Source organism: Empidonax traillii, unplaced genomic scaffold, assembly GCF_003031625.1.
Source record: "Empidonax traillii isolate 1590-97213 ecotype Southwest subspecies unplaced genomic scaffold, ASM303162v1 scaffold274:size1118153, whole genome shotgun sequence".
NCBI classification, from domain to species: Eukaryota; Metazoa; Chordata; class Aves; order Passeriformes; family Tyrannidae; genus Empidonax; species Empidonax traillii.
This window is the reverse complement of record NW_020955467.1, coordinates 916,927-928,791: the sequence shown is the minus strand read 5'-3', so window position 1 is coordinate 928,791 and position 11,865 is coordinate 916,927. Positions and strand designations below refer to the sequence as shown.

General features: G+C 39.7%; 1 protein-coding gene across 1 annotated transcript in view; it reads left to right on the top strand.

Annotated features, from left to right (window-relative positions):
• The first annotated feature begins 6,212 nt into the window (after positions 1-6,212).
• The window catches only part of PDE3B (phosphodiesterase 3B), a 93,778-nt gene continuing 88,125 nt past the window's right edge, over positions 6,213-11,865 (top strand). Inside the window, exon 1 of the mRNA XM_027889878.1 lies at positions 6,213-7,202. Within this exon, the coding sequence (XP_027745679.1) occupies positions 6,228-7,202 (975 nt within the window). The 5' untranslated portion in view covers positions 6,213-6,227. The remainder of the gene's footprint in view (positions 7,203-11,865) is intronic.

Genomic DNA, 11,865 nt, shown 5'->3' with positions numbered 1-11,865 from the left:
AACCTAAACCTGCCCTGACACAACTTCATGAAAGAATGGCAATAAGCTAAGATGCTAAAGACAGGCTGATAAATTAGTGCAATTGTACACAGTATTGATTACAAATGCTAAACAATACCATTGCACTATATGAGGAAAAAAAGTAACTTTTAGCTACAAAATAGACTTAAGTAGGAAAGATTATTGAGGCAAGCTGTTTGAAACTGGAACACTTTCACTGCATGTCATGGCTTCCTGAAAAACATAAATGGCTCAGGTGATGTATGATGAACAACTTGTTCTTAACAAGTAATAAAAATAAAATTACCTGAGAAATGCTGGTGCTGTGCTTAGGTTTAGAGGAAAGACACAAACCAAATAAATTTATCATATAAAATGCAGACAATTTCTGGCTCCTACCAAAATTTATTCCTGTCTACTTTTCCACTCGGATAAATTCCTTCTGTGGTTAGAATGATGAAACACTTCCACATTAAAGAGCTAATCAGCTTAATTGCATAATTTTGCCATTTTTTTAATCTCATCTTTAATCTCCAGCAGAAATAGTTACTAAGTCACCAGTTACAAGGTTATGCTACATTTTATCTTCTTTGTAGTGAGGAAATTAGATGTTTTGGTCTGGACATTCGCTTACATAGACTGCCTTGTTAGACCATCATTACTCTGAATGATAAAACAAAATTCATCTCCAAACATCACCAAAGATAAGAAGTCTTAAGAGTCCAGACTTCTTTTTTTATTCAGGAGATAAGATATTGTACATATTTCCGCTATTATTCAGATGTCTGAACCCTGATACTTCAAGTCAAAGTTTTCAGTTTTATTTAACTATGAACAGAACAATTAGTGACTATTTTCTTCAGAGTCCAAGCTTTTACAACACTTAACCTAAGAAATAATTAAGTGTGATGAATTTCTGAATGCATTAAGGCCTATAAGAGCTTCATAGACAAAACTGAATGGAATAATACAGCTAAACACAAGTGTTGATATTATATTCAAACATGTGCTGAAACAGGCCAGACACTGAAGAGGTATAACTCAGCACAATTTCTTTACTGGGTTATTTTATGCCTGCTGACAATATAATGTAATTTTAGCAATTTAACAGAATTTAAATGAATGTTTATTAACAAGGACCTGTCTTAATGATTTAGGGTCAATAAAATGGGTATCTGAAAGACCTGGAAATGAGAGAAGCTGACTAAATGATTCAGCTCATTTTTCTCTCCCCTCTCCTTCCCAGTAAATGACTTGACTTGGATTAATTTTGGTCTTTATTTTTTTTTTCCAGAATATATTTAAGTATCTAATGCTCATGCATTAAGACTCCTCTGAAAAACCAAACCATGGTTAGATTTAACCTAGTTAGATTTTAATCTTTAGCTCTATTAATAAGTAGAGTCTATAAAATGCCTCTATTTCAATTCAAGACAGAAATTTCAATTAGCAAGTTAAGGACTGAATTGCCACTGAAATATTACTATGTATTCTGAAGTTTAATGCTATTTCACTGAAGGTGTAGCTTTTATGATAAAACATGATTCAGCATAAAATAAACTGTTTATAGAGATGCTATATAAGAAGAAAGTCTCTTCTCTTCTGTTTTATTATTAACCTTCAGTTTTGCTTATAATATAGGATGACAAATTGTACTTGAATAATTAGCTGTGAAAAAATGAAATCTGACAACATTTGATGAATTACTGAATTTTTATTTTCACCCCTCCCCCAAACTATACCACTATTCTCCAAATTAGCTCATGTAAAAAATTAAGTATCATATATAATTACACAATTCTCAAATATCTTAAAGCCAGAACTTTGACACTTATTTGTTGAACTTGATAGGCCATCATCTTTATTTTTATTGGGAAATAAACATCCAAATTCAGGGAAAAAAATAGCCAAAGACATCTTAATTTATTTAAATGTGTAATTTCTGAACAACTTCTCAAACATTTTTAAAACTTTAGACATCATATATTGCATAAAAATGTGTTTAAAAAAGTTATGCAATTCCATTAAAACTTCCCATAAAGCCAATAAGAAGCATCAGACCATTAATTTTACATGAAGGAATATGCACATTAAATGTGGCCTGACTACTGAGATCACATCCACATCATTAAATTCTGTTTGTAAGTTGTAAATTTTAAATTCTAAAGCAAGCCTGGGTATGATCAAAACACATTTCAGCTGTAGAGGTCCACATCATTTTGTTCTTAACTGGAGATGCAGGTGTTGGTCCAGTGCTGAAGAGACCTAGCTTGTTCCAAGAGGGAGGCTGATCCCTTATATTTAAAAAATATAATAGTAGAAGCACCTAGATACAATACCAGTAGCTAACAAGCTGCTGTTTCTCTCCATAAAAACAAAACTATGGGCAATGGAAAACCCTTGTGTCCTTGTCGTTTCTAAGGAGAGTTAGTGTTTCATTAGCTTGATATAATATTTCTGCTACTCACTGATAGTTTGTCAAAGATCACTGCAGCGATATTTTTCTGCGGGAAAACTCATCTAACTGTGGGCTATCACAGCAGCTCCATCTTTTCAGTGCTAGTACCCATGCTTTTTAAACTGACAAGCACTACATCCACTAGAAACACCTTACCATACAGGAAAGAAGTTACTTTTCCTTACTCCTTTCCAGTTTTCTTTGCCATGGGCCGGCCTGTTTTTGACAAACTAAAGATATAATTTGTAGTAACTTGGTCCTTACTGCCAAACAATGATCAAAATGCTGCGACTTAAGTTTGCTCTATGTGGAAGGCAACTAGGATCTCTCTTTCCCAGCCTTAGACATGACAAACACCTTACTGACATCGTGAATACGCTCGCACAAGAAGCCTCTTTCACCTGAGCATTTATAATTCCCTTTGTAACTGCATCTTGGTATATCCTTCAGTCACTCGTTCCCACTACATCTGGTTGCCTACAAGCCACCACAGTTTTCTCTAGGCCTTCAGCACTGCAGACATAGAAACACCTCAGCAGATGATACCACAGCCTGCATTTAAAGGAGAGCACACTGCACACCGATAAACGTGAACGATCCCAGCAGCTCCAGCTGCTGGCTGCAGCACGTGTTTGTACAGAGCAGCCACAGTGTTTGCCACAATACAAACCGAGAAAGAGAAGGCACAACGCTGGTGTTTCTCCAAAAATTCACTCGAGTTTGGTTAAGACTTTCGATTTCCCTAAGTGGACCACACTTGTATGGGTTTTCTCGAGGCATAATATTTCTTTTGTTTGTTTTTTGGTGTATACGTTTCTTCAGGGTGTTTTTGCACACACATTCCAGTAAATAAAAAACAATTAATTCATGACAGATGATCTGAAAAGAAATAGTGAGGTGGTGAAGTGTGCTGTTAATACAAAGTTACTGAGGGTAGTAAAGCAAGAGATGGCTGAGGGAATCTACTTAAAGCCTCACAATCCTGAGTTCAAAGGCAGGTGAAATTTACTGTAGATAACTGTAATGTAAACACAGAAAAATTCCTAATTTTACCTATAAAATTTTATAATAGATGTAGATATAAACAATCAGAAAATAGACCCTGGGATCTAAATAGTTGATGTTCTGAAAACAATGTTCAATGTTCAACAGAACAACTTTCTACAATACTTAGTTTATCTGCTTTCTCACTTCCCTAGTAAAGCAAAACAAACGAGTGACAGGAATTATAAGCAAAGAACTGGATAATGGCATAAAAATAATTATTTCGACCCTGCTTATGTCTTGAATACTGGGTGTAACTCCTGGTTTCCTCTTCTCCAAAAGCATATAGTAGTACTCAAAAAAAAAAAAAAAAAAAAAAAAAAAAAAAAAAAAAAAAAAAAAAAAAAAAAAAAAAAAAAAAAAAAAAAAAAAAAAAAAAAAAAAAAAAAAAAAAAAAAAAAAAAAAAAAAAAAAAAAAAAAAAAAAAAAAAAAAAAAAAAAAAAAAAAAAAAAAAAAAAAAAAAGTACTAATATGAAAAAAATCAAGTACACCAAAACTTTTCAGCTTAGGAAATAAATACAAGACTGAGAAAAGACAGAAAATAATGAATTGAAGAGAGAAAGTGGCTGAACTGTTACTGTTTCTATCAAAATGAAAAGAATATAAATTAAGAATAGGATTTTTTTCTTGCACTACTCTGCAGATGCTAAAAACCTATGAGGATTTAGGGGGAGAAAAAAAAAAAAAGACCAGGCAAATTTGTGGAATGAAAACCTACCTGCCGAGAATTGTTAAGAATAAGACACCGCTTCTGATTCAGAAAGTGCTAAAGCCACAGATGATTGCATTTGTGCTATTGAGGGATCATATGACATCCCATCTCTGTAGTCTTCCTTAGGCACTTGCTAGTGCCCACTGCTGCAGACAGATATCCTCAAATACGTTTCAGTGAAGACCACACCAGCTAATTATTTCTGGAATGCATTTACTTACAGCTAAATTCAAAGGAATTGAAAAATAAAGGATATGCATAATAGAAGATACACCTCAGCCTGGAAAGCATTTACACATACACTTGATTGTGGTCCAGTTGAGATCATTAATATACAAATACAAGTAAATGTATGGATATAGTTCCCAAAGGTACTTCACATTTTGCCCTTTTCAAAAACTTCTTAGTATCAGTGGGATGGTACGGAATCTGTGTCAATTGTATCAAGCTGGAACAAAATTGTATTCTTTTTCGGACATCTCGGAGTATTTCTAACAGAAGAAGGTGTACTGCAGTACTGAAATTCCACCAGTTTGATTTGCCTTTTGAAAAACAAATCAGTACTTATTTCCATCTTCTTGGGTACAAAAGTTACTTTATTTGCCACTGCATATTGCACTTTCTATCAATAATCATGCTCGACTTTCAGGCCCGTGTCCTGCAGCAGCACTTCCTGCCGCCCCACAGCTTCCCCAAACCAGCTGCTACTCGGAGGCTGCCCAAAAGAAGTGAATCACAAGCATGACACCAAATCATATCAAAAGTTCCTTGTTTCAATGAACAAACAAAAAGTGCAGTCACTGACCTACCTGAACTGTTTTCTGAACCAGTTCCAGTAAAGAAGCACAATATTATGTGGAAACATAGCTCAAAAGACGTTTATTTCAAGTAACAAGGTAAAGATACACGGTCATAATAAATTTCCAAAGTGGTAAATAGTTTTTCAGAAATAAACAGAATGAATGAGCAAAGGCGTTACTCAAAAATCCCGTTAGTATTTTCCCTTACAGCAGTCTAAACGCTTCCAAGCAGTCTGTTCCAAAATGATTATTTTGATCCATTCCAAGGGGATTAGCTGTGCAAATAAACCTGGTCGCGCAACGCAGTCTAATCTGCAACATAGCTAACAAAGACTGAAAAAAAGAGTGCAGATAATTACTCTAATCCATACTTCATGAATGCTTAAAAAAAAAAAAAAAAAAAAAAAAAAAAAAAAAAAAAAAAAAAAAAAAAAAAAAAAAAAAAAAAAAAAAAAAAAAAAAAAAAAAAAAAAAAAAAAAAAAAAAAAAAAAAAAAAAGAAAAAAAAAAAGAAAAAGGGATGGTCCTCAGAGGAAACACTTCGATATTCTGCGTGTGCTTTACAATCCGTACGAGCAACTTTTCCGCGGCATCTCAAAGGAAAAGGACAAGATAAAACACAAAGTCGCGCCAGCTCAGCGTTCCTGCCCCTCCACCGCTTTCCTAGCCGTCCCTTCCCGCTTCCAGGCGGGAGCGCCTGGCGAGGGCGGTGTGCCGTCGCCCGAGCTGGCGAGGGGATAGAGATCGATATGTATATATGTTTATGCTTTAAAAGAGATCGCGGGAAGTGCTGTTCGCAGGGCCCGGGGAAGGGAGGGAAGGAAGGCGGGAGAGAGAGAGAGAGAGGGAGGGCAGAAAGGGGGGCGGGTTGCGGGGGCTGTTCCCGCCTCACTCCCACCCCCACCGGGCTGCGCCGCCGGCCGCTGAGCGCTGGGAGGCGGCAGCGAGTCCCGGCCGCCGGATCCGCTTGGGGAACGCGGACGGGAGAGCGAGACTTTTACCTTTTCTCTCTTTTGGTTTTTTTTTTTTTTTTTTCCTTTTTTTTCCCCGGTCCTCACCCACCATGCTGCGGACGCCGCTGCCCGCGGGGGACGAGCGGCGGCTCAGTCCGGCGCCCTCCTCCTGAGAAGGGATGCGGGAGGCGCGGCCGGGACACAGCTAGCGCGACCCGCGCCTCTCCCCCGACCTCCCCCCTCCCGCGTCCCCGACCACCATGAGGGAAGAGCGAGAAGCTGCCGCGGCGGCCGCCTCCCCCCACGGCCCCGGCAGAGCCCCGCAGCCCTGCCCGCAGCCGGACGGCGGCGGGGCGGCCCCCGCGGAGAGCCTGCGGAACGGATACGTGAAGAGCTGCGCGACCCCCCTGCGCCAGGACCCCCCGAAGAGCCTCCTCTCCCTGCTGCTCTTCCCCACCGCCTCCTCCTCCCGGGCTCGGCTCGCCCTGGGCGTCCTGGCCGCCGCTGTCCTCTCGCTCCTGGCCTTTCCCGGCCAGGGCAGCGCCCGGGAGCGGCAGGACGGGAGCCGCTGGCAGAGCCCGCGGACGCTGCACGCCTTGCTGTGCCTGTCCCGCTGCCTCAGCCCCCTCTTCAGCATCGCCTGTGCCTTCTTCTTCCTCACCTGCTACCTGGTCGGCGGCCGGCGCGGGGAGCTCGGCGGCGGCACTCCCCGCTGGTGGCTGCTGGCGCTGCCCGTGTGCTGCTACTCGGGGGACTTCGTGGCGCTGCAGTGGCTGCTGCCCGAGGAGGGGCACGAAGAGGAGCCGCAGATGTTCCTAGGAAGGCTCCTGACGGTGCTGGGCTCCGTAGCAGCGCTGACCCTGCTGCAGAGCTCTCCGAAGTTGCACCGGAGCCTCCTCGTCTTGGTCTTCTCCAGCCTGGTGTGGCTGGTGCCGCTCGCCAGCCTCCCCTCGCTCCCCCCAGCCCTCAGACCGCTGCTGGCCGGCACGGCCGGGGTGGCAGGCTGCCTCCTGGCACTCTGTGGCGGGGAGCACGGCATCTTCTCGGCTCACAGCCGAGGAGCGCACCACCAGCATCATCGCCACCCACGGCTCCCCAGCGTGGAGGAAAAAGTGCCTGTGATCAGACCCAGGAGGAGATCTAGTTGCGTGTCCTTAGGGGAAACTTCGGCCAGCTACTACGGCAGCTGCAAAATGTTTAGGAGACCCTCGTTGCCTTGCATTTCCAGAGAGCAGGTAGGTTTCTCCGAAACTTGAGAGAGAAACTTTCCGAGGAATGAGCGCCACTCGCTTTTCCTAACCGCTGTGTATGTCTGTGCTGGATGTCTGCTTCCTGGCAAACTCCTGCTGGAGGAATGGAGGGAAACGTTAGTCCCTTAGCGGGTTTCTCAGCTGGGTTCTGCACAATCAATATACTCCTTTATTTCTGAGTGGGAGCTAAATCATAATAATGTATTTGCTGTAGGACAGAGGGCTCGCTCGATTTTTATGTGATCCTAAATATTAAACAGTAGTTCTTATTGATTAGAACAAAACCTCAAACCAGACATTTTCAGCTATCAGTTACCTTGTTATTGTGATGGTTTCTTTTCCAAAGCCCCCCACCTCCTCCGCTTCTGGCAGATTTTACGAGAGAAAGAAACCACAGCTTTCTAACTGCTCGGCACTGCTGGTCCTTCCCGCTTTCTTCGGACAAAATGATTGCCAAGTGCTAAAGACAGACCAGGTTTTGAGGGATATTATTTATCAAATGTTGGCGCTGTTTGAGTGGCAGCTGTCCTTCTGCCTCTCGCTTGTTCCTCTATCGCTTGTTCCTCTGTCTCCCTCTCACCCTCTCTTCTTCCCCCCACCTAAGTTAACGTTAGTTTTGCGTTGATGCGATTTAAGAAACCTCTTTTTACAGAAGAGAGAGCTGTTCAGTAGGGTCTGGAGGGATGCCCGAAACGCTCACTTTTCTTGAATGGAACTCTGTTGGTTTCTACCTCCCGGAAAACTTTTCAATGAGTCTTGTTTTTTTGTAGCGTAAACCCCCGTGCGTGTGGGGGAGTTTGTTTTTATTTGGGCTCTTGCACGTCAACTGCAGGAACATCGAGTTGTGTTGGAACTGGCCCGAGGCTGCTGCAAGTGGATTATCAGCCCGTTGTAGGAGGGAGAATAAGGGGAGTGTATTTAATAAACGTGCAAGTGAGCAGTTTCTGGGAAGTGATTGTTGCTGCACAATCCCTTCTATTACTGTCGTGGCTGAAATTCATGGGTGCTAAATGAAATTTTCTAATTTTGCTTTGACATGTATTCTGTACTGCACTTCTTACGATTGATTGTGAATTAGATCTAAGGAAATACGAGGTGAATCTGAAATGGTGGAGAAGTTTTGGAGCATTTTTTCCCCCCTGTGTTTACACAGTAGAATTAATACAGCAGTATTAAAAGGTTAAAATGCAAATATGCTGTAAAAGGCCTCAGAAATAACCCATTTAATGAGTTGTAGATTATCTAATGCATACAATGAAAGACACATTAAAATATTGTACTTGCAGTTAAGATACGTAGGGAATATTGTATAACAGTTTACTTTTTCTGTTTCCTTTGGGACAGTAAATGCTCCCTTTTTCTGTTACATTAGTCTGAAGTACAGAAATCTCAGAAAATGTGATTTCATTAACCTTTCTAGATGATAGAAGATATTTGTTCACATGCATGTTACTAAAAGCTTCCTTTGACATTCAACTCCCTTCTTAAAGCCATGCGCATATTTCAAGTTGGGGCATTCATTATTCTTCAAGTAACATCGTAAATGTCAACTATAACTAAATATGTAGAATTTATTGGCGGTACTTAAATCATACGTGTTCATAATGAAACGTAACTGTTTGGTAGACTTCCAGAATTTGATATCTTTGTTATCACTAGATGTGAACAACAAAGAGATATGGAGATCTTCATTTTCCTAATAGTCTATTACGCTTTACAGTAAATATTTGTACTTGGTTAAGCACAGCTTAAATGGGATTCACAGATACTTGTTCTGTACTGTATTTTATATGCAATTTTACAAGGATAACACAGGTTAAATCTTCTGATCTCCTGTCTGACTTGGAGAGAGATCAGACATTGCAGAGATGATAAAACATCAATTGTTTGGGCAGGGGGAGGGAGAATTAAGCCCATAATGTGTGACTTCATTTGAATAAACAGCACAAGGTTTTTATGTTGCTTCCTTGAAACAGAAGGAATGTATGCACTTAGTGCTTTTCAGAGGGAATTTCTTGTGTGAGTTTTCTTTAAGGGCTGATCAGATGTTTTGCAAATCTTTATAAAATATTACAATGATTCTTTTCCAGTATTAATATTTTAAGAGGGAGTTTAATGAGCATTGTTAGGAACCAGTACAAGGAACGTGCTGCAAATCCATTGTGACGGGAATACTTTAACGAATGAGTTGTTATTGTGATTCTATTAGATACATTTTGTCTGATTGCTGAAAACCTCTTATATGTAGAGGTTTATATTTATATAGTCAAATTTAGAATAGCAGGTCAGAAGGGGACCCCAAGGATCATCTGGTCCAACCTTTCTTGGCAAGAGCACTGTCTAGACAAGATGACCTGGCACCTTGTTCAGCTAAATTTAAAACTGTCCGATACTGAGGAGTCCACAACTTCCCTGGGGAGATTAATCCAATGGCTGATTGTTCTCATTGTGAACAAGTTTTCTCTTGTGTAAATTTTAATTACTCTTTGAGGAAAACAGGGAGTATTAGTACTGACCTTAAATTTACAGTTATGCATTGATTTGAAATTATGTGGGTTCTCTGTCTAGTTAAATGCACAAGAAAATAATTATATTTAGTTAATTTTTTTTCCTTTAATAAATTCTTTTCTAAGGGGTTTGTGGGCATCAAGTGGGGGGCAGGGTGGAATATGAATATGCAGGTATGTGCAACCAGTACTGTGTGCACACAGAAACTGGATATATCAATCACTGTTTTCTGGGGCCGGAGTGGAAAGAGGCCCAGTAAGCATGAACCTGTAAAAGTTTGCTAATTTGAGCAGTTCTCATGACAAATATTTAGATTATTGCTTTCTGCACTTCAACAGGTGCAGCAGCTATAATGCTAGAGAGTTGATAAAATTAGTTTACCTTTAATCTTACCTTTTATATGAACATCCATATTACCTTTAGCCATCAAAGTCTGCAATTTCCCGCTACGTGTAACTTCTCTGCAGTATATATGTCTGGCAATGTAGTTTGAGGTGGGAGGAAAGAAACTTGAATAGATTATATCTTTAAATTTTTATGTACATGTACTTAAATGCCATTATCAAATATAAATCAAATTAAGGCTAAAAGTCAATCGAAATGTCAGTTCTGAACTCTGCTATGGTAACGCTTCTGCTCACAGAAATTCATGTGATTTTTAGGAGTAAACAGGCTTTTTATATTCTTACTTCAGTGTTCATCTTGGACCTAGAGAGGAATTGCCGTAAGATTGCAGGACTGAATGGTATTTCAAATTTTGTGTAGATCATATTTTGATTACATGTGCTAATGGGATGCTAATCTGTTAGCTGTACCTATTGCTACTGATATCAAAGGGTTTATCTTCATTGGCTGTTGCATATTTAGCACTTAATTTCATAATTTCTTTTTTGCCTGAAAGCCAAATCAGAATTGGGAATCTATAAGTCAGTGTTGCAGATCTTGTAAATGCTGTCCTGAAAAATATGGTAGTAAAACTCCTTTAACTTGATGGTGAACTTGCATGTGAGAGCAAACAACTAGGTGTAGAAAATCATGCACAGGAGCTTCTCGGAATCCAGAAAGAATGTGTGATTTCTAAAATTCATATTATTCCTTCAGTAAAGAATAGGCCTTCCTAAATAAATACACATAAGAGTCCAAAACAGTCTGCAGACTGAGCTGATACATTTACTGGTTACCTGACCAGGTTAAAACACATAGGAAAGCTGTGATATTTAATGGACAAGGATTGCCTTCATGTTGCACTCTTATAACTGGAAGAAGAATTGTCTTGAGGTTAGGTTGTTGAATTGGCTGCCACCTCTCCCCAGTTTCTGTTCCAAGCTATCCTTACCTTTGATGTATTACCCTAGGAAGATAAGGTCTTGATTTCAATAGCCTAAAATATTTGCGTAACTTGAAATTAATGCAGTTCCTTATTTGCTTAGGAAATTTACATCTGTGTCTGTTACCTATTTGTGCAACAAATTATAGTATGTCTTTAGGTATTCAGGGTATAAATTTTCTATTGCAGAAGCTGTCAATTAATGTGTATTTTAGAGTATCTTACAATTGTTAAATTTAGATACTATTTGCAGCCTAAAAACATGAGCTTTTACCTGTTAATTGCAGCCAATAAAAAAAAAGTCATTCTTTTTGCTATGTATTTCACAAACTAGCTCTTTGATATTTTAAGTTTCCCCTTCCAGATTACAAGGACTGTTACTACAGTTGTACCTGCATGTCAAGATGTGTTTCTGTTGTTAAAAGAATCTTCATTTCTCTCAGGTTTGTCTTATGGGGAAAAATCAAGGTAGCAATGTGTGCTGAGCTGTGAATGTAATCGGTGTCAATGGGATGCAGCTGAGTGCGAGGAATGTGCAAAGGGAAGGATTACATGGTGAAAGCAACAGACTTTGAAAACTTTCTGCAGCTGTATTTTGGATGAGTAGGATTCTATTGTTTCTCTCTGACCTTGACAAAATATTTTGTGCTGGATGAAATGTGAAATGAGAAGACTCTTAGTAAGAGTTGTATCCTTTTTTTTTTTTTTTTTCCCTTTTCTATATTGGTTATATAGTTTTATTCTTGAAGTATTATACCACAAAGAAAGGATGATTTGAGTATGGTTTGCCTGTAGAGAGGTCAGAGTTTAAGA